Here is a 23,702-nt window from a genome sequence, read left to right on the forward strand (position 1 = left end):
AATAACATCCTGGAAAGATATTCATTCTGTGGATAAAGTGAGAGGTTATCACTGCTGTCAGAAAGTTTTTGCTTATGATATCTTATATACAGTATAGTTAGCTGATCTTAATCTTTTACGTGGAACATGCATTATCTTTACAACACTTTACATTCTGGAAGTCGACTGGGAAGGCAACTAGAGGGCCAAAGAACACTGAAATATGACCCTGCCATTTCAGAGGGAAAACAACTGTCTTAGTTCATTGACTGAAAAAAAGGACAATGATTTTATGCACTAAAATATAGTACAATAGTCAAATGTACTCAAGCACAGACACTCAGCTTCCTTCTAAACCAACATACATTATAAAAGCCATTTTAATCCCCAAACAAAAGGCATATCATATAAAAGTACACTGTGAATTATAAACAATGTACTAAAACAAGAAAGATGTCAAACTGGTGTGCAAAAAAAAATTATTTCACACCTGTAACCTCAGCACTTGGAAAGGCTGAGGCAGGAGGATCTCCCAAAGGCCAGCCTGAACTACACAGTGAGTTCAAGACCAGCCTAACTACATAGTGAGACCTTGCCTCAAAAAACCATAAATTAATTAATTAATTAATTCAACACTTTAGACACTAATTCAACTAACACTCATACAGGATTCACAAGAATACATACTCTTTAAAGCAAGGTGGATACCAAAATGAACCAAGCCAAAGCATTTCTGAGAAATGGCGGATTCTTGGGCTAGGGCAGGATAAGAACAGTATAAACCTTAAGTATCTTGTTAATTCAAAAATTAATTAAGTACCCCAAAATTGATGAGGTATGTCATAAAACCACAAGAGCAAGCTTGAGGAGCACTAGCTAAATCTGAGACAATCTGAACAACAAGATGATTAAGGATGATAACAAACAACAAACTAATGAAAGAAACAAACCTGCGAGTTCCCTACAGGCAAATATTCAGAGAATGAGAGCTCCTGATCACAGTATAATGCCAAATGTTAATTGGAAAGTAAAGAAAAGTGCTGCTGATGGAAAACAACACAGAAAAAACTACTTCAAGCAAGAATCAACAATGGGTGCTAAATCTAGATGAAAATTTTGCTAAAGAGCAAGATGTGTGTATGGTTTTAGTGCCTTCCCTACATATTGCTTGTAAGATCCCAGGCGGAAAATGACAAAAGTAACTGGACATGTAATTGGGTGGTCAAAATGAACATTAGCAAAGAGGAGCAGATGATAACATGTTCCTCTGCATACAAAGAACAGTAAGGCGGGAAACAAGATCAGAGGGGAACTGTACTCTTCAAAAAATGTCAGTATCATAGAAGACAAAGACAATGTGGAAATATCCCCAGATTAAAAGACAGTAAAGAGACATGACAACTAAATATAATAACTAGTCTTAGTCTGGATCCTGTACTTCAGAAATATTTCACCCTACAGATAAGATGATTTAGAAGAAATATTTATAGATGCATTTACAGCTCTGTGACTCCAAAGTTCTAAATAGAATTCAAACAAATTCAACACAAAACAGTTTCAGAATTGTAGTGAGAAAAACTATTAACAAATAAATAATTAAAACAAAACCACTGAAAAGTTAATAAAATTCTCCTTTGATTCCATAAAATTTTAGCCAACAGTTTATCTTGTCATTCAAACTTTTCCTCATTCAAACTTAAGTCTTCAAAGTTACAACTCACTGGTTAGCCACATACTAAATATAACATGTTACAATAATTAGCAAAAAGAAATAAGAAACAAAAATAAATCCATTAAGAAATGTTGACATTTTACCAATATTGTCGGAAGTCTTCAATTCTTGATTACTAAGTACACAACACTTCTCAAAATGTATAAATTCCATCAATATACAGTTAACTCATCATTATAAACATTCTCCTTCAAGTGACAATTGTTTAAATAAGAGATTACTGGATGCTGGGGATGTAGCTGAGTGGCACCACCCCTGCCTAGCAAGCACAAGGTCCTGAGTTCAATCCCCAGTACCAGGAAACAACAGCAACAAAAAAGAGATTACTGACTCTAAAAAGCAACAGCCATCTTAATATATGCTGTTATTAGTGTTGTTACATTTAAAATATCCAACTTTGAAAATAATGATAAAGAAGATTCTAATGGTTGAAGATGAGAAGCAGCTCTACATTCAGATTAAATTTAATTTCTAGCTACTCAATTTAGTACCCGAGGGTCAATGGACAAGATTGGTCATTTCTCAGTACCTGTCTTCTATAAAATGGTATGACTGTCTCACAGGCGAATATACATTTCATAGAATTCTGGTGACTAAATGAGGTACTTTTATTAGCATATAGAAAGTGTTCAATAAATGTTAGCCATTATTAGTTTTTATATACACTTCTAAAAGAATCACTCGCACACTAAAATGGCTATTGTCAGAAAAAAATTTTTTAAAGTAAAAAAAATGGCAGCAAGCATGTCAAGAAACTGGAACCCTATGTACTACTGATGGGATTGTAAAATGGTACAAGCACTATGGAAAATACTATAGTGGTGCCTCAAAAATTTTTCATATGCTGTATGATCTCACAATCCCACTTCCGGCTATATATCCAAAAGAAATGAAAGCAAAGTCTCAAACTCAGCAAACTGGCCAGGCGTGGTGTATATGCCTGTAATCCCAGCAGCACGAGTTCACAGCCAGCCTATGCTACATAGTGAGTTCAAGGTCAGCTTGAACTACATAGCAAGACACTGTGTCCAAAAAAAGAAATTTTAGCAAACTGATATTCATGACATCATTATTCCTATTAGCAAAGAGGAAAAAGTAATGTAAATGTCCACCAATGGATGAATAAAATGTGGCACATATGTACACACAAAACAGATTACTATTCAGCCTTAAAAAGGAAAGAAAATCCTGTCATACCCTACGATATATGGAGGGCCCTTGAGGACTTCATGCTAAGTGAAATAAGCCAGCTACGAAAGAGACAAAAATTGTATAATTTCATTGGTATGAGGTATCTACCATAGACAAATCTATAAGAGACAGAAATTAAAATGGTGATTGGGGGGAAGGAGTATTGTACAATGGATATAGAGTTTTGCAAGCTAAAGATGTTCTGAAGATCTATTTGACACCAATACAAATATACTTAATATTCCTGAATGATACAGTTCCAAATGGTTAATACAGGAAAGCAGTCACACTTCTAAAGCCAGTAACTCCAAATAAGGCCCTAGAGATGTCTTTTATCGTGTTTATAAGACTAGTAAAATTATTAAGAGTTAACAGAGTACCAATATAAAAATTCATAAATGAATAGTGCTATTATTATCCATCTTAATTCTGAAATATCTATAGAACTAAAATAAAACTTGTATTAAAATAAACTTGTTGGGGGCCAGGGATTTAGCTCAGCGGCACTGTCCCTGCTTGCAAGTGCAAGGACCTGAGTTCGATTCCCAATACCAAAAAAAAGAAAAAAACTTGGGGTGGGGATTTAGCTCAGTGGCACAACACCTGCCTCACAAGTGCAAGGTCTGAGTTCAATCCCGGATACTGGAAAAAAGAAAAAAAGAAAAAGAAATAAAATAAAATAAACTTGTACAGAAGCAACCAACAAAATAGAAAAGCAACTTTTAAAAAAAATGAAAAAGCAACCTACAGACCAGAAAAAAGTATTTACAAGCCACATATCTAGTAAGGAATTAATATACAAAACCTTATAAAGAACTCTTACAAATTAAGAGCAGACAGAGAGCCCAATTTAAAAATGGGCAAAGGATGCCAGGGATTTAGCTCAGTGGCATCGCACCTGCCTCACAAGCTCAAGGTCCTGAATTTGATCCCCCCCACCCCATGATGGTGGTGGTAGGGGAGGGATGGGCAAAGGACTGAACAGACATTTCTCCAATGGCCATCATCAGAGAAATGCAAGTATGCGATACCACCTAATACCTGTAAGGATGGACATTATCAAAAAGACAAGATCTAATACATGTCAGGGAGCGTGAAGAGAAAAGGGAACCCTGGTACATTGTTGGTGGAGATGTAGGTTGGTATGGCCATATGGAAAACAGTATCGAGGTTTCTAAAGAAATTTAAAAAAGAACTACCATGCAATTCAGCAATTCTGCCTCTAGGTACAGATGTACCCAAAGGAGATGAAATCATAGTCTTGTAAAGACTGTTCATGGTAGCATTATTCACAACAGGCCAGAAATGGAAACAACCAAAATGTCAATCAACAAACTAATGGATTGAGAAAACATGGTACATATACATGTACAGATTCACACACACAAATATTATTCAGTGTTAAAACAAGGAGATCCATTTTGCCACAACATGGATGGACCTGGAGGACATTATGCTTAGTAAAATAAGCCAGATATAGAAAGAAAAATAGTACAGAATATTACAGAAAAAAAAAATGTTTCATTCACAGAAAATGACAAGTGAAATGGGAGAGGAAATGGTGAGATATAGTCAAAGGATACAAAATAGCAAATATATAGAATGAAAAATGTAAATTTCTAATGTTCATCATGACTACTAAAGTTAAAGTTGTACAGTTTTAGGGACTGTTAGATTTTAGTTGCTAGACACAAAATATGTGAGATGATAGATGTTAATCTGCTTTACTCTAGTAAACATTTTACTATCTACATGTATCCTATAAATCATTCTATAAACCTCTATTATATATATTACATTTTATTTTTAAAAATCAATTTTTTTAAAAAAGCTTATTTATTGCAGATAAAATATATAAATCATATGACTCCTTACTCCAGTCTCTCAAGCCAGCCTGATCTTGAGCCCAGAATCCTGGTCACAAGGAAAGCTGATGTGTTCCCTGATCCCACAAGAAGTAACTGCAGGGTTCTAGACTGGTATGAAATCTCCAAGGACTACCAGGGTCATCTGGGATCCTAGACACCTTAGAAACAGGAAGGACCTGAAATTGCTCCATAGCAATTTTCTGAAAATCTGGGCTCAAATGTAAGTACAGAAAATGTAAATACAAAAATCAAATATATTAAGTCCTCAAACTGCTCTTACCCAACACAGAGTGAAATTAAGAAGGATTTATGTCCCATTTATACAAAAATAATCACCAGATATGTTTGAGGAATAAATTTTAAACAAATGTGCAGCTCATGGAATTTTTTAGGCATACCTTTAAATACTAACCTCTAAAGAGACTCAAAAGTGAATAAAAACTTTATTATTTTCAATAATTTTAAAATCTTCCAGTCATCATTTAAGGATACTACCAAGCATTAGAGATAGAACAATGATTTCTATATTTCATTAAATTTAAAATATTATCAATTATAAATTGCACCATTACTTTGTGTGTTTAAGAATACAAAAAAGCCAATTAAAAATGATACATACCATTAATAAAATGCATCCTAAATTCAGAGCTATTGAAATATTTAAAAATTGGTATCATAATACAGATGCAACGCAGTATGTACATACTTGAATCTCTGAATAAGCCCCCAAACCAGAAACCTAATCTATACATCAACTACAGAGGGGGTGATAATATTTCTGTAACACCAAAATTTTTAAAGCCTCAGACAAGCCCTCCTTAAATACATGAAAACAGTCAATATAAACTATCAGTTCAAAGAATCAATAAATAATCAATCTTAATGCAAATACAAAGATACTCAACATCCCAAACAAATAACTAGATAATTCACTATATCCTAAGCAGATGATTTTAAAACTATAGAAGTCAAGAACCTAAACATCCCCCGGAATCCCAGCACTTAGGAGGTTGAGACAGGAGGATAGCCAGGACTTCAAGGCCAGCCTGGGCTACACAGAGAGTTCAAGGCCAGCCTGAATTACTCAGCAAGACTCTGTCTCAAAACAAACAAACAAACAGGACTGGGGATGTAGCTCAGTGGTGCCGTGCCTGCCTTGCAAGTGCAAGGTCCTGAGTTCAATCCTCGGTATGGGGGCAAAACAAAAACACCTAATGACTTTCTAAATAACTCAGGTGATCAGGACCTATGTATCCTTTTAGTCCTTAAACAGCACACAGGCACTACCTTAGAACCCTGAGTGGCACCTACTAAAGGAAAAAAAGTTAATTCTAAATAGTATACACTATGAACACAGTGGACTAGTTTTTAATTTACAGATTTAAAATACCTATAGCACTGTTTCAAAAACAATGGCAAAGTGCAAAGCAGAAAGAGAGAAGATTGTATGGGCCTAAAAATTTTCAGACAGAGAAGCAAACACAAGATAATGCATTTATTAATTCAGTAGTATCAACAATTAATTCAATTACAGTATGAAAACACAAACACCTCTACTAAATTTACCTATTTCAAAATTCCTAAAGCCTATTACTTTTCTTACACCAAAATCTGATACATCCTCTAAAACACTTTTTTTCCTAAAACATTAAAATATAAGCATAAGTATCAAAATAAATTCACAACCAAAATTATACTGGACAAAAAAGAACCATAAATGCACACTTAATTAGAAAACTACCAAAATCCAATTATGCATTAAGAATAAACATTCAAAATAGGCAATGCAGAATATGTAAAAAGTGCCCACAAACATACCAAGTCCATCTCCAACCTAAGGGAAAATACAAGGATAAATTTAGTTACTTCACTAACCACTTAATTTTCTTAAGTCATGGCCAACCCACATAGTAAGACTACAGTCTAGATTATGTATATATGTAAACAAGGACATACAAGTCATACTGCTTTTTGCCAAAAAGTAACTCTACTAAATAAAAATAAAATTTAATGTTGATATAGAAAACCAAATAACTAAAAAAGTAACTTTCTCTTCCTTTTTGCTGTTTTTTTCAGAGAGCTCAATCTGATTATCTATTTGGACATTAAGCCTCTGAGTTTAGAAATTCAAATACCAAAAAAAGGTCCACTGATGTAAACAAAAATGGCAAAATGTTCATAATTTAAGATGGATGGTGGGTATATGGTTGTTCATTATATTGTGCTCTCTAATCTTAATGTATGCTTTGCATCTTAGACCATAATATTAAGTGAAAGAAATCAGACAAACAAGCTTAAATATTGCATGGTTTCTCTTATATGAGGAACCTGAATTAAAATAAAGAGCAAATAAAAGATAATAGGAAGTAGCGAGATAGAGCTTTCTCCACGGGAAGGGGACCAAGAGATGAAGGGAGTCGAGTGGGAAGGGAGGAAAAGGGGATGAAAAAAGGGATTAAGATGTGTTATATACACATACCAACTCCTGCACACACATACTAATAAAAAATATTTTAAAGTCCATAATAATGTTAAGTTTAAATTTTTTTGCACATATATCAAGCAGTCTTCTTAAAAATCTTTAATTCTAAAACAAATTTAGTAGAAGACATTAAATTATCAGTAACTTACTTGACATGGTACAATAACTCCAAAGTAGTCTTCAAATCATATTATAATTACTCCAACAATAGATACACATAAGGCATATCTGCTTAGAAGTTACTAAGGAAATAATGCAATGAACTATATATCTTTTTAAGTTATATCATCAATGATTATTTAAAATTTCATTCTTAAAACTGGAAGGAATATTTTCTAGTTCAGTAGTTTGCAAACTTTTCAAGGCACCTGGACAAAAGGACCAGTGATGGATCACTTGTTTCAGATATCAGGGATTGTGAACAAAATTTTCTTTTTTTTTTTTTGGTACCAGGGATCGAACTCAGGACCTTGCGCTTGCAAGGCAGGCGCTGAAACCACTGAGCTAAATCCCTGGCCCACGTTTTCTTTTTTAAAAGGTTATAGCTGCCTTTAAAAGAAAAAGGCTTAACACTCCATTGTTGCATTTCACTATCTACATTCTAAAGGTAAAACAATGGCCTAAAAATGTTAAACGACTTGTACAATATTCAGTTACTGGCACCTTCTAGAATCGAATTCAGAACTGTAGACTTACTTGTCCAATTCTCTTTTAAAGCAACATACCACCCTAAATTTAAATTACAGTTAAGAATAAAGTGCTTCACTTTTTTATATGTAAAATAAGTTTACTAGACAAGATCATTTTCTGAGTCTAAAATTCTGACGTTACAAATGGCACATTTAACAGAGGTCCACATGAAGGGAATGAATGAATGAATGTTCTTAAACACAGAGGAACCCTTCAAACATTTTCAAGGACCATAAAGAAATACAAGTCAACCACAGAAACAAGAGGGCACTAAGTCAGTCATTACCTTTGGGTCCTGAAACATTTCTACAACTTCCCCAACTTTTAACAGTACGTCTAGAATACTAAGAACAGTAATTCTAGGATATGAAAGTGTTCTCAAAGACCATTAAAAGGGTTTTTTTGGTTGTTATTTGATATTTTAGAAAAGATACTGACCTATAACTATAAAAAAACTACAACTTGGGCTGGGGATGTAGCTCAGCAGCACAGTGTTTTCAGGCCCAAGTTCAAATCCTAGTACCAAAAAAAAAAAACAAAAAAACCCATACAATTCACTGAAGATGTTCAAGTTACTGAGTGTCTCATAGAGAACAAAGCACATCCTTAAATTTAAAATAACTGAATTCAGACAAGCATTACATCTAACACCAAGTGACCACAAATAAAGTTTTAATTCTCACCTATTAAAGCCTGAAAGAGGTTGCTCTGAAATATGTTAATAACTCGTTCTATGGAACTTCTTAGCTGTCTATCTTCAGTTTGGCTTAGTTTAGAACGATACTCTTCCAAAAGGTGCAACGCCCTCTGGGTATCTGAGAAGAAAAGAAGACTAGTGAAAAGTGTGTATATTCACAACAAAGCATTATATGTTAATGCAAATGATTCTGCAAGACATCCAAATAGTTCCCAAATCCTTCTGGTCAACTGTTGTCACTATGTTCACTACACATATGTCCCTAGAATGGCCAAGAAAAATTAAAAAATATATTACAGTAGAAAAAGGGCCAGGTAAGCAGTTTGTAATAAATGTGCACAGATAAGTTTACAACAGTAAAAAACCATTTGATCAAAGTATTAGCAATTTAGTTTCAGATTACCTAATGGGCAAAAGCAAATTATTTACAATATGTCATAATCCAATTAAGAGTTTCAAAAGAATTAAGAGTTTCAAAACACTGGTTCTTAGTATTCCAGTTGCTGACAAAAGTGTTTAGTAAAAATGACCAAAGTGAAATACTAACACACCAATTCAGTTTTGTTTTTTTTTTTCAATTCAGTTTCTAAAAAGACATGGGGGTGGTGTTTCTCTAATCACTGGAGAGATGCTATCATGAAAGTAAGTTTAACACACTTAGGTGTTTCCATCTTCTCAAACGCTACTTATACGCCCGAAGCAGTAAAGGTAGGTCCTGGCTATCTCATCTAAGTTTCACAAACATGTTTAAAAACAGCAATTACAAAACTGACAAACGATGGGAAAGAAAGTAACATTCACATGAGTTCTGAAATAAATTCTCACCTTGCTTCCGGACCGGCATTTTTCTCCAGGAATCAGGAAGAGGTTCACACACCTTAAATACACAAACAGAAAAGGAAAAAAAAGAACTAAAGAATCGAATCGTGGCTAAAGTACGATTTCCCCTACATCTCCAGAAAACTCCAGCCCTGGTTGAAAAGCCCACCTTCCAAAGTTTTCCAAAGTGAAAGGAAGAGCCTCCTCAAAGCCCAGGAGTGTCAATACACAACAAGCTGCTTCCTAGGGGTCGGTATCCCGGCCGCTCAGGAGCAAGCACAAATCTACCTCCAAAGTCTCCTCTAGAGATTCCCCCTCCCCAAAGAGCATTAGGAGCCTGGAAGAGAGTCCCCTCCCCCGCCCGGCAAGCAACACTAGCCCAAGTACCCAGTCATCCCACCTGCTTTGGGGGGCGGGTAAGTGAGGGGCGCCCCAGTTTCGTCTCAGCACTTAGGACGCGCACGAAGGGTTTCAGCCGCGCTAGTCCCTCGCCCCACCCGCCCGCAACCCCTTCCCTCCCCTCGCTTGCCTTTCTCCTCGCCCTCCAGCTCCGGGCCACTCCGGCGGGGACCGGACAGGACTGCGGCCGCTCTCCGCGACGCCCTCGCGCCCCACATGCACACCTCCGCCGGCCTCCACACCTGCGGCGCGGTCACAAAGTTCCCGCAGGCAGCAGGAGCGGGCGCCGAGGTGCACTTCAGCCGGACTCTTAGCGGCTCCCCAGTCCGGACAGGCTCCACGTACCCCCGCCCCGCCCCGGGCCGAAGCAGCTCCGCCGACGGGGTGAGGGAACGGGGGAGGAGCTCCTCGCGGCGGCCGCACCCCCGCTGCCTCTTCCTTCTCCTGGGCTGTCGCCACAGTCTCCTAGGTCGCCGTAGCCCGCAGCCCTACTCGCCCTCTCGCCTCAGGGCCGCCCCACCCACCGGAACCTCGCCTCCTACCGCACCCCCGGCTGCTCTCCCCCCAAACTTTCCGCCAAGATGGCGTCCCCGGAGCTGGCCGGCCGCGCGCCCACGTGATCGCCCTCCCTGCGCTCTCAGCCAATGAGAAGTGAGGAGGCGGCTCGCGCCGAGCCTGGGTCTCGTGGCGGTGCTACCTCGGGGTTGCAAAGGGGAAGAAGCGCAGGAAGGGGCTGGGGAGTGAGCAGGGGACTCCGAGAGTGTCGCGAGGGGAGGACCTCTTCTAGAGCGGCGGGCCCTAAAGCAGCTCTGAGGGCGAGACCGCTGACACTCAGATTCTACAGGTGGTCCGAGTGGCTCCGGGACAGTCCGCCTTTGCCACGCGCGAGCTCTCTGCCCAGCAGGGTGCCCTGCGGGTCGGCGATAGCGGCGATCCGGGGACGCCGAAGAGGGTGAAGAGAGGTGCGACCACCCACACTAGATCCGGGACCCCCAGTCCGAGACTACCCTAACCCCACCGACCACGTGCCGTTTCCAACTCCACTGCAGGATGAGCGCCTGGGGCCCCAGAGGAGGTTCCCCAGTGGGAAAAGCGGACTTGGGGCGCTGACGGAGCCACCCACGTACGGGGCAAAGAGGGCAGAGAGTTCGAGGAGGGGGAATCTCCACGTTGCCTTCCACTTTACTGCTTCTTTTAAAGTTACCATTCGCCTTTTAGTAAAAGGTTTAAGAGACTGCATGAAAAAAAGGCAGTAAACGAGGAAACTGGTTAATTTGATTTTTTAAAAAAGATTTGAGGGTTTCAGTAGAAGATTTTAAAGTAAATTACTAATTACAAGTATGAATCGTTTAAGGGGGGGAGGTTCGTTCATTCATTCGCTCTTGCATTCATTCCACCACGCCTGTGTCCCTAACCAGCCATCCCCTCAGGTATTATCCAAGTTCTGGAGGCCCCTTTAAGGCCACCTCCTCCGGAGCTGAGCTCCGCTGGTTAGGTTTCCTGCACCTCTGAGCGGAACTACTAGTGTGTAAGGACTCTACTCCGGGGCTAAACCGCCCAGATTGTAGCCGCCCAGATTGTATCTGAGAAAGCTCTCCAGGGCCTTCGAGCTATTTCTAAGTAATAAAGACTTTCCTTTCCTGCAGAGGTCCAGGAGAAAAATTTGCCCAAGCTCATCTGGAGTTAGTGACCAAGTGGAAACCGTCTTTCGAAACCGGAAAGTTCTTTCAGATCAAGCTGACAGTGTTTCACTGAGGCTGTATCCATGGCCCAATAAAAGAAAGTCCAAGAATCCTTGCACTGTGAGCTGACAGCACCTCAGAGGTAGCCAACCACCGGGTTTCACTTCTGGATTGCACCATGGAATCCTAACTTGTGAGAACCCGGATGACTTGGAAGGTCAGGCAGATCCAGGAAGGGAAAGCATGTTGACTAATCAGTGTCAGTTGCCCAAAACTCTGGTCTCCTGGATCTCCTAGCTCCAGCCCAGGGCTCTTTCCACTATGGTTTTGGACAACTTTGCAATGTATGTTGTTGGTGTATTAGTGGCAGATCTCTGTGCTTTGCTGGATCAAGCATGCTGGAATCTCGCGTAGCAGTTAAAGCAACATTGCACAGAGGAGATGGGATGGGAGAGTCATAGGGGATGAGCTCCAAAAAGCAAGGTACTTAATAGAGGGATGTGGGTTAACACTGAAAATGATATGCAGAATATTATCAAGGCTTCATTGATGAATAAAATTTATTCAGAATTCAGTAGGAGGGAGTGACATTTGTCCTCCTACTGATACCACTCATTGTGTATGTTTAGGCAGTGGGGTTAGAATAAGATCCAAGCTCTGCTGTCTAGGTCCCAAAGCACCATAGCACACAGACAAAAGACAACCTCTTCCAGGGGCCGCTGGGAACTAAAATAAAAAATTTATATAAGTTCTCAGTGTCATCCTTATCCTTTCCTAGAAACAAAAAGGAGGTGTTTTTTTGTTTGTTTGTTTGTTTTGTCATTCTCTGTGATACTACTCTGGTTGTCAGGGATGTCCAAAAAGCAGTGAATGAACATAACTATTGGGGGCTAAGACAGGTCCAGGCCTAGTATAAAGGGCCTGTACTATTTTCACTCCTTTCTAACCATCTGTGTTATTTATTGCTATACAGTACATTTCTCAAAGCTTAGGAGCTTAAAACAGTAGCTTAGTAACTTAAACAATAAACATCATTCCACAGTTTCTGTGAGCCAGGAATACAGGAGCAGCTTCGTTGGCTGGTTCTGGCTCAGGGTCTTACAAAGTTGAAGTCAAGTTGTCTACCAGGGCTCCAGACATCTGAAAACTTAACTGAGGCTTCCAGCATAGGAGGCTTTTTCAGGATAGTTCATTCACATGACTAGAAGGTCAACGCTGACTGTTGGGAGAATGCCTCAGCTTCCCATCATGAAGACTTTCCTATAGGAAAGTCTGGTTATAAGGCTGGTTGAATGCCTTCATGATACGGTGATGAAAAAAGTAACCCAAGAGGGCAAGCCAGAACCACAGTATCTTTCATGACCTGCTTATTGAAGTAACACTGTGTCTCAGTCCCTTTGGGCTACTGTAAGTAGCTAATTTATAAACAATATTTATTGCTGGAGGAAAGAAAGACCAAGACCAGGGCACCAACAGATGTTGAGGGAGAGCCCTGTTCTTCATAAATGGCACCTTGTCGAATCTTCACATGCCACAGGGGGCTCTCCTCCACGCCTCTTTTAACTGCAATGATCTCTTTCATGGCTTAACCTTCCAAAGGGCTCACTCTTAGTATCATCACCTTCAAGGTTAAAATTTCAACATACTAAATCTAAGGGGTGGGAGGCCACAAATATTCAGACTGTACCACAATCCATCATTTCTACAATATCCTATCGGTTACTTACAGCAGCTTCAAGGATATGATTGAATACCAGAAGGTAAGAATCATCTTAGAAACTGACTACCACATCATCATAACAGAAAACAGTGAAATCTGTATTTTTCCAAACAACTTTCATTTTCTCAAAGTCTCCCTTACTTTCTGCAGCTAAGTACATAGGGCTTGATACAGGATCTGATTACTTTTCCGATTTCATCATTTAAATACATGCACACATAAGTATTTGAATAAGTTAGTACAGCAAGAAGATATTAGTGGTTAAAGCTGTTCATACTACATTCCAGTTCCAAGTTGACTTTTCCTTTGAAAAGCTTAAAAGGAGTCATAGGACCACAAAGAAAACCTCAAATCTCACATTCTTTTATTGAGATGTCAGAGATCCAGTCTCAAAACAAAAAATATTGTCTCTCAATGCCAAACTTTTCCTTCCCAACCATCCTTCTGACCAAGCTGCCTTTGGAGCTCCACATCTCTGTCTCTGTCCTCTCTCATTTCACAGCCTCTAGCCTATTTTCTGTAGAGATGCCTGGGACTTGCCAGACTACTGCAACTTTACCTTGCAGTCTAGCAGAGTAGTAGCATGCTGCCTGTGCCAAAGGCAATCACAAAAAGAATGTGATGCTTTCGAAAAGGTTTATGCACGGTTAGACTGAAAGAAGAACAGTGTCGAGAATGATGGAAGTGGCCATAATGATCATATTGCCAGGAAAGCCCAGGTAACATTTCCCGACAGCACACTTGAAAAGACATCTAGATGAACCAGGATCTGGAAAGGAGAGAGTAACCAGAGCAATTGGGGCTCTGAAACCTTCGTCTGGAGGAACAATTGTAAAACCTAGGGTGATTTCATTGGGGGAAAAAAAAGGACTCCTGGGAGCTTGACTTCAATTTTCAAACAGGTTTATTCTGCAGATCGTGGGAATGGAACTATAACTAGTAGATGAAAGTTAAAGGGACTTAGGAAGTTGTTCCCTAACATGATTTGTCAGAGCTTTCCAGTATGTCAAAGATGTGCCTCAAGGTGGTAGGAGTTTCTCATCAGGAGGAAGCTAAATAAATCTAGCAGGGATTCCTTGTCAGAGAGTACTAGATACCCCAGACAGAGGGTAAAATTAAATTACCTCTGGTACCAGAGTTCTGAGGCTTTGAAACTTTAAGTCTCTGCTGAACCCTAAAATGGTATTAGTACTGTTTTAGTCACTTTTTTCAATGCTGATAACATAATAGCTGATACCCACAACTTAAAGGAGGAAAATTTTAGTTAGGCTCATGTTTTGTTTTTCGAGGCTGTTTATTGGGTTTTTTTTTTTTTTTTTTTTTAGTTTTTTTTGGGTTTTTTGGTACCGGGGATCGAACTCAGGACCTTGTGCTTGTGAGGCAGGCGGCGGAACCACTGAGCTAAATCCCTGGCCCATATTTTGTTTTTTGAGATAGGGTCTCACTATGTAGTTCAGACTGGCCTTGAACTCACTATGTAGCCTAGGCTGGCATCAAACCCATTGTAGTTCTCTACCTCAGCCTGCCGAATGCTGGAAATATAGGCAGGCACCACCATGCAGAGCTTTGGCTTACATTTTAGAATCTTTGTTTCAATCTTTGCAAGGTTGGACAGCTCCAGGCAGAAGCAGCAGGGTGGAAGGATCTGGCAGAGAAGAGCTGCTCATCATGGCATGGCATACAAAAAGCAGAAGGTGAAGGGAGGAGCTGGGGAGGAAGATACACCCTTTCAGACCACACCCCCAATGAGCTGCCTCTTCCCCACCTCCTAATAGCAAGTAAGCTATGAGCTCCCGTAACCCAGTTGTGTTAGTTACTTTTCTCTTGTTGCTGAGACAAAATACCCAACACCCAAAGTTAGAGGGGAAGGGGTTTATTTGGTTTACAGTTCATAGAAGTTTCAGTACATAATTGGCTGACTCCAAGGCAGGGATGACAAACAGGCACAGGAGAAGAGAAACAACATGGCACCCACATAGTAGCAAAGGTAACAAGAGAGTTTAACAGCATCTTTCTGCTTTTTTTTTTTTTTTTTTAAGTTTCAAAACATTTATTGTTGACTCAGAGTGATCACAGAGCAAGATTCCTGATTAAGCATGTTCAACTGTCCAACCAATCGTATTTAAGCTTGATATGGTAATGTAACCTACAGCATGATAAAGAATGTATCATTTTGTGACTCTGGGGAGAGAAATATGCTGCATCTCATGTTCAATTCTTTACAGTCCCAGCTTGGTCCTCCTCCAGTGTCTCCTCTTGGAGTTGTACCTGATTTTATTACCAGTCTTCATCCGAATCCATTGAGGAATGGGATGATTCTGCTTTTGCTTCTTGGCCAGGAATCTCTTGATTCTCAAAGTCTTGTGAGAAGACATGGTTAGCCTCAGAGGCAAGCACATTCACGCGATGGCAGACAGAAGCAGAAGAGTCTTTCTGCTCTTTTTATCTTATTCAGACTACTGGGATTAGGGTGGCACCAAACTAATCACTCATACATAGTGGTTTAGTAATCATATGTCCTTAACCCTAGCATCACACATTACAGATTCAACTACCTCTGAAAAAGGAAGTCCTACCTCATTCACATGAGGCTTTGGGGGAACATCTAAACACAAACTGTAACACCGGTCACCTCCCCAAAAGCCCCACCTATGAACTCAGGAGGCTCTTGAGCTCTAGATGTCTTGGGGGACATCTAGATATAAACCATAACATTCCACCTCTAATCCTCAGAAGACTCATGCACAGACTTTATGCAAAGTACATTTAGTCAATCTCTCAAGAGTTGGCAAAGTCCTAAGGCAAACTCTTAGCTGTGAGCACTTGTAAAATCAAAAAGAAAGCTAAACACTTCAGGCATAAAATAGCACAAGGTAAACATTCTTATTCCAAATGAGAGGAATAGGGGGATAGAAACCAATGGGATTGAAGTAAAACCAACACCCAGCAGGGCAAACATTAAATCCTGTAGCTCTATGACTGGCACTCGGGGTTGGGGGGGGAGTTGTGGTGACAATTTAACTTCAAATGGCTTGGGTGGCCCTGCTCCTATGAGACTGCCAATGATTGCAGCTCTATGGATCTGCTCTTGAGTTGGGTTTGCTCACTCTTTGTGGTATTCTTCATATGTTCCATGTTTCAAGCTTCTTCAACTTCCTGGGGTCTCCACTTGACTTTCAATTTTACTCTCACAACTTTAACCATTGCCCTCTTAGGCATAATGTTTGACCTCCCAGGCCTTCTTCTGAAATCTGAATGGATGCCTCCCTGACCACGTAACTCTTGCATTCTGTATGCTGTGAAACCCCCATCATGGGAATGATGCCAAGGTCTGCTGCCAGCTTGAGCAGTAGCCAGATCCTCTTGAGCCATGGCTCCATGGGTCTCTAGATAACTGGATGGCTGAGCACTGAGCCAAATCCCAGGGAACAAATTCCCTAAGCTGCTTTTAGGATCTAGGTGCTGTGGGGCTTTCTTCTCAAAGCAGTCTTTCACTTTACAATTTTGAGCCTGCAAAGGGTGAGGTCTTTCTGAGTCCTGACATGCCCTTACACTGTTTCCTATTGTGCTGATTCAAACTACTTGGCTTCTTTTTAATGCTAATCTTTTCAGCAACCAAACTCTCCTCTGTTCCATCTTTGCAGGCTCTTTATAGCAAAACTAGAAACTTTTAAAATGTGTATTTTGATCTTGATTTTCAATATAAACCTGGCTAAAAGCCCCCTACAGTATCCTATGCCACAGCCTGAATGTTGGGTTGCCTTGAAATTTCTTCTGCTAGATTAATTAGTTTACAACCTTTAATCTCAGTCTCCTGCAAAGTCTTAGGACATAAAAAAAATAAAGAGAAATTTTCTGCCAAAGCATAACATACATGGCTGGACTCCAACTGCCAATAGAGTTCTTGTTTCCAATTGAAACCTTCTGAGCCTGGCGTTTATCTTCTACATCAAAAAATTTTTATAACAACTAATTAGAGAATAACAATAGTTAATGTACTGAATATCATAATCTTAAAAGAATGGCCAAAATATTACTCAGAGTACAAATTCTAGGAAAAAAAAGACAATCTCTTACAAAGAAGAAACACACAAAAGGACCAAACTTACTTTTCAATGAACAAAAAGAAATTAGTAGTATAAATGAAACAGATTAGCATGTATTTTAAAATATTTTTGAAACAACAGAATAGATAATTTGGGGGATTATTTGAAAATCTCCCTACTTCCTTTTTTTGTTTTGTTTTGTTTTTTTGTTTTGGGGTGTTTTTTTTTTTGAGACAGGGTCTTGCTTTGTAGTTTGAGTTGGCCCTGAACTCATTATGTAGGCCAGGCTGGCCTCGAAATCATAGTGATCCTTCTGCATCAGCTCCCGGAGTGCTGGGATTATAAGCATGAGCCACCATGCCCAGCTCCTGCTTCCTATTTATCTGTTTTTTACTTTGCTCTCCTCTCTCTTCTTTCTTTACACACACACACACACACACACACACACACACACACCCGTGTCTTCTGCATTTTATCAGCATTTTGGTTTGCTGAGCTTCTACCAGATCTCCCATTAAGCTTGGCTTATAGCATTCTAGGACTGCTTCTCCACCCAGCATCTCCAAACCTTTCCAAACTCCTCCCTCAAACAGGTTCCAATGGTGTCTTAACCACACAGTCCCATTCAGTCTCAGTGACAACCCTTCTCTTCTAATACCAAAGTCTTAGTCAGTTTTCTCATCACTGAGTCACAATACCTAACACTCACAACTTAAAAGAGGAGAGGTTAATTTTAGCTCACAGTTTGTAGAGGTTTCAGTCCATAGTCTGCTGACTCCACAGCAGGACGGTGTGGCAGTGGGACATGGTGGAGGAGAAGCTGATCATAGCATGGCAGCAGGGATGCAGAAAGGGTCAAGGAAGGAGCAAGAAAGGGAAATACGTCCTTCTACGTCATGCCACAGTGACCCACCTTTTCTTACTAGGCCCCACCTCCTAACAAGATCCCATTATCCAATCATCTATGGACACATGAGGCTCTTGGGAGGGGGGACAACACTGAGATATAAACCATAACAAGTACCATTTTATCTTCATCAAGAATTGATTCCACCCAGATAAGGGAGGCCTAAGACTGACATTTTTCACATGGTCAATATTTACCAGAGTAAAAGGTATGGGTTGAAACTAATTCCCTTTAAAATGTGAGCAGTTGCCCATATCCATGATAGACAGTCAAGCATTGAACTCACACTTTGCGACAGAGGACTCACCAAATTTCTGTATTATAAGTTCTAAGTAGATATAGAACTAATAATTGCCTCCCATTTGAACCTGTGCCCTTATATTGATATGGGCTTCCATATAATGTTCAAAGTTAGGCTTAACTCATTTTAGATTTAACTCACAGAAACCTACGAAGCAAACTTATTAGTTATGTTCTTCCACGTTGCAGAGGACACTAAGTAAGAAGGATAGAAATAACTCAGGTTAGGACATCACAACTAGCTGGTAATAGAGCTAGGATTGAACATGAATTCATTGTTTTTTCCATTGGTCAACATGACCTTTATTCTACATGGTTCCTTTCTAAATTAAAGATTAAAAGTGCAAATGTGTGTTGGAGGAGGTACTATGTATACAAACACTAGAGACAGAAATATAGAAAGACCCAGAGAGACTAAAGAGAAAAAAAAAAGCCTGAGAGATTTAGATAAAATAAAGAAGAAGTAATGGACTATTCTGTTTATATTTGAAGGCTTTTAACAGTGGAGACAATTCTGACAGAAATAAGAATGTTGCCTCTCACCTTAAAGAAAAGTATCCACATCATGCTTAAATGTTATGACTAAATGAACTGGATTTTTAAAAAAATTCATTGCAAAAGTACTTATTTAAAACACTCTCTTTCCTTTACCCTGAACAATATCCTTGAATATAAATGACTAGTTTTATAGATGCATGGGATGCCAGAACTAGAAGGACTAGACACCATCTGGTGCCATTCCCTTGTTTGACAGACATGTGAAATATACTCCAGAAGAGGTCCCAGACAGCAACAGCACACAATTATCAGAGAACTACCCCCCACAGCAGAAAGCTACCCGCATATCAGAAATAATCAATCTTCCTCTTACAGAGAAGGAGGAAGGTGTGGGGGGCTAGGAATTAGTAAGCTTTTCTAAAGATACATTTCTAAGTTTAACCAAATTTGGCTCTCTGCTTTTGAAGAACTTGGGGTTACTGAAAAACCAAAGGACCTTATATTTAAGTCCTTGGGATTATACTAAAATCTCCTTACCTTATCCCCACCAGGAGGATTAGCTTCTAGTCAAGTACATTGTGGGTAGGACCTCTCAGCCAGGTTATCCTTTTCTAGCCAGAGAACACAAACCTGGAAACATAACTGGAATTTGAAGAAATGCTTTTAGAATTTTAGGGAGTCATTTGTATTCCATTTCGGAGATGGAGCTTGACCAATAGAATTCTGATTTTTCCTAATTAGACATGGATTGAGTGGGGTTACCAATCACCTTTGGGGTAGCAAACTGCCACTGCATTCCAAAATAAAGACTTCTGTACCAGCCTTTCATTTTGGGGAAATAACACTTACTAGAGCTATAATTTTCCTATTCCTCATGCTGTACAACCCTAACTTCCTGTATTATTCCCTTTTATTTTATGCTCAAGGAAGAATAGTAAATATAATGAATCTTTTAAATCTTACTTTCTTTTAAAATTTCCTTTAGATCAGATTAATTTCTTCCAAGGTAATTTTATCAACTGAGATTAAGTGTTTGTGATTAAGACACCCTCTATCTTTTATAAATAAATTAGGTTGTAGTTGAAGAAACTTTTCCAAATATGTTTTCAAAACATCCTGAAAATTTTCCTAAGTTGAATATCATTTGAATTTGCAAATTACTATATGAGTAAATAAAGTCAAGCCCAAAGGAAGTCGGGGGAAAATAATATAATAATAGAAAGAGGAGGAGTTTAGGGCCGGGGATACAGTTCAGTGGCACCTGTGCCTGCCTCGTAAGTGCACGGTCCTGAGTTTGATCCCTGGTACCACAAAAAAAAAAAAAAAAAAAAGGGACAGAGAGGAGGAGTTTTACCAATTATTTGTGAAGGTGAACAAAGTAATTTAAAAGTACAGAAGGAACAAATATTTAACCAGAAGTGCTGACATAATAATTTAGAGAAGCTTGGGTCCAAGAAAACAGAATAAAGCTACTCTGTATCTCTATTCTTTTTTTCTCTTTCTAGAAAATCAATCTCAAAATACTAGAACAAGAAGAAGCTTGTTCCTCCATCCTTAGTGAAAATAAAAGTGTTTAATAAACACCAACAAGATAGAGAATAGATAGAGAACTGGTGAATTCCAAGATCCTTGTTCAGGGATGGAGAAATTGGAAAATACAGGTACTAAAAAATTAAGGGAGAAAATCACTTGCATGCACATCATCAATTTATGATGGGGTTATGTCCTGATAAGGCCATTGTAAATTGAAAGTATGAGTTAGAAGGATTCAATATGTCTAAGCTACAAACATGCCTTAGCCTCATCTACCTTAAATATGCTAAGAACACTTATATCAGCCTAAATTGAGTAGAATTATTTAAAATAAAGTCTATTTTATAATAAAGTCCAATATCTCTTGTAATTTATTGAATATCTGTATCTAAAAATGCTGGCAACATAATATATTTCCAGTTGTTTAGACTTATGAAATGAGTGTAGCTGACTGGGACCCACAACATCATAAGAGTTATCATCGGGCTATCAGAAGTGTAGGAAATGGGTAGCTTTCAAACTCCCAAGTACGGATGCTACTTTTGCATTGCCATAAGGCCAAAAAATTATAAGTCAAACTGTCATAAGTCAGGGACTGTCATATATGTGTGTGTGCTGTGTGATATACATGTTAACATGTTAATTTTACATGAAGAATACAAAGTGGTATGCTCTGTGAGTTCACTGTACTTTTGTGGATATTTGAAATATTTCTTAATATTTAAATCTAAAAATAAAAAACTAAATACATTGTCTTGAAGAGCTAAAGAACTTGAGGCTCTGGATTCCACTGAAGATGAGTGCTACAGTTTGCATGTAGATTGTCTCCCAAAGGCTTGGCTACCAGCCTGTGGTGCTACTGGGAAGTGGTAGAACCTTTGGAGCTGGGGCCATCAGGAGGAGAGACAAAAGGAATATTGAGATTCCAGACCCTTCCTATCTCTTTTTGCTTCCTGGCTGCCATGTGCTCCCACCAAGATGTACAGTGCCACCACAGGACCAAAACATCAGGGCCAAAAGTCATGGACTGAACCCTTTTAAACCATAAGTCAAAATGAGCCTTTCTTCCTAATAAGTTGACTTATCTCAGGTATTTCTCACAATGGTAGAAAATGAATTAACACAATTAAGTATAGCTAGATATGGTGTGGTGGGAGTTGAAAATAAGGAAATGTCTAAATACCTATGTTAGGAAATGTTAGATACCCAGGTTCCCTCATACTCAGACAGGTGAAGTGACCACCTTCCCCCACTCTTCCAAAACCAACCATTTTATTTACTAGAGAACAAGGGAGACTTTAGATTTTGGAACTATCAGACACAGAGGAAGTGGTTTATGAGTTACAGTACTAAAAGCAGGAGACATATACTTAAGAATAAAATTAATCTTCCATCCCTCACATTGCTTTTTTTTTTTCTTTTGAGACAGGGTCTCGCTGTGTAGTTCAGGCTGGCTTTGAACTCGCAAGGTAGTCCAGGCTGGCCTCAAACTCATGGTGATCCTGCTGCCTCAGCCTCCTGAGTGCTGGGATTGATTACAGGTGTGCACCACCATGCCTGGCTCCTCATTACACTCTTTAAGTGTGGATTTTAATAGGTTGGTAAATCACTTTGCAGGCCACTAGAGCTTAAGATGTCAAAGGGGACTGGGATAAGAAAGTAATTCAAGAAATTACTGTTATTTATGATGAGAGACTGAAGATACACACAGACAATGGTTGAACTATACTCGGTGTGATGGTAAAATATGGTGAGTCCTTAAATCTTAAAAATTGTTGCAGTAAAAATCACACTGCCATCAATACCCCTCAAAATAGTCCTCTTCACTTCAAATACACTTACTTTGTCTTTCTTGCCACTTTCTGCTCTTTCTGGATGTCCTCTTTCTTGAATTTTTTTTTTTTTTTTTGATACCAGGGATCGAACTTGGTTCCTTGTGCTTACAGGGCAGGCGGCGGAACCACTAAGCTAAATCCCCAGCCCTCCTGAATATTTTCAGTTGTGCTGTTGTGGCTTCCTCAAGGTCCTGAATGGATTGTACACATTGACATTTTTTTTTTTTTTTTTGGTACAGAGGATCCAACTTGGGACCTTGCACTTGCGAGGTAGGCGTGGTGCCACTGAGCTAAATCCCCGGCCCCTAGGGGAGACTTTGGAGTTAATAAAAAATTTTTTTAAAAAGCTAGGCATGATGTCACATACCTATAGTACTTGGGAAGTTGAAGCGGGAATTTCAATTTTCAGGCCAGCCTGGGATGATACATAGGAAGTCTCAAACCAGCCTGGACTACAGAGTGAGGAGAGACAGAGAGAGAGAGAGACAGAGAGACACAGAGAAACAGAGAGACACAGGGAGCAGGGTCCTGAGTTCTATCCCTGGTACCAAAAAAAAAAGTCTCCCCTCTCCTGTGTCTTTGAGTTTCTGCTAAATACAAGTGATTATGACTCTCTCCTGTCCTGTCCCAAGTTCTGCATCAGTAGCCTCCATTTGCTTCCATTCAGGTGGTTGTCACTCACTTCCATAATGGCAAGAACAAGTTCCTAAAAGGAGCAAACCTGACGCTGATAACAGAATAACTGCTTCGTCAGCTGTCTCAAAAGCCTCAGTGATCAGGTCATTTGTTCAGCTGATATGGATTGTGCATCTACTACGAGCAAGGCACTTACATCAATTGTAGATGTCTTGGACAGATTTGTGTAAGAAGGAAACCACATAGCTGAAGCCTTAGGAGCTGGAAGTTCAAATCTTGACTCTATGGTCTCTAGCAGGCAAACTACTCACTTGAAACTTCTCAAAAGTTTCTTAGTAACACGAAGAGACCTCAGTGCTGAATATTATGCCAGAAAAATAATTACTAATAATATTTTTCATCCCAGTCTTATTGGAAAACAATTCTCAGCATCCCTAAAGCTTTGGGATATTTTTACAGCCATTGTAAAAATATTTGTATATATAATCTATAATTACTTGTCTAAGGATGATCTCTCTCTCTCTCTCTCTCTCTCCATTATATTCAATTTACTAATCCAGACCACAAGGTTTTTCACTAATAAAGTTGGTGAACAAAGCAGCTAAAAACATTTTGCTTCAGGGAATGATATTCGAGTAAGTTTTACTGAAGATGACATTTTCATTAGCACTGGTAATGAACTATGGTT

At 39.3% G+C, this 23,702-nt stretch overlaps 1 protein-coding gene and 1 pseudogene across 21 annotated transcripts in view; both read right to left on the reverse strand.

Moving 5' to 3' along the window:
• Nucleotides 1-10,435, reverse strand: part of Dlg1 (discs large MAGUK scaffold protein 1) — a 220,945-nt gene extending 210,510 nt beyond the window's left edge. For all 21 annotated transcript variants that reach the window (XM_087186996.1, XM_087186994.1, XM_087186992.1 and 18 more), the window contains exons 1-3: nucleotides 9,988-10,435; nucleotides 9,465-9,516; nucleotides 8,626-8,757 (exon numbers count right to left, since the gene is read on the reverse strand). In XM_087186996.1, the coding sequence (XP_087043122.1) occupies nucleotides 8,626-8,757; nucleotides 9,465-9,483 (151 nt within the window). In that variant the 5' untranslated portion in view covers nucleotides 9,484-9,516; nucleotides 9,988-10,435. The remainder of the gene's footprint in view (nucleotides 1-8,625; nucleotides 8,758-9,464; nucleotides 9,517-9,987) is intronic.
• Nucleotides 10,436-15,417: 4,982 nt separating this feature from the next.
• On the reverse strand, nucleotides 15,418-15,649 carry LOC106008268 (large ribosomal subunit protein eL39 pseudogene; annotated as a pseudogene).
• Between the last annotated feature and the right edge of the window lie 8,053 nt (nucleotides 15,650-23,702).

Source organism: Heterocephalus glaber, unplaced genomic scaffold, assembly GCF_053883595.1.
Source record: "Heterocephalus glaber isolate CG9 unplaced genomic scaffold, H.glaber_assembly_v1.0 deba00001504, whole genome shotgun sequence".
NCBI classification, from domain to species: domain Eukaryota; kingdom Metazoa; phylum Chordata; class Mammalia; order Rodentia; family Bathyergidae; genus Heterocephalus; species Heterocephalus glaber.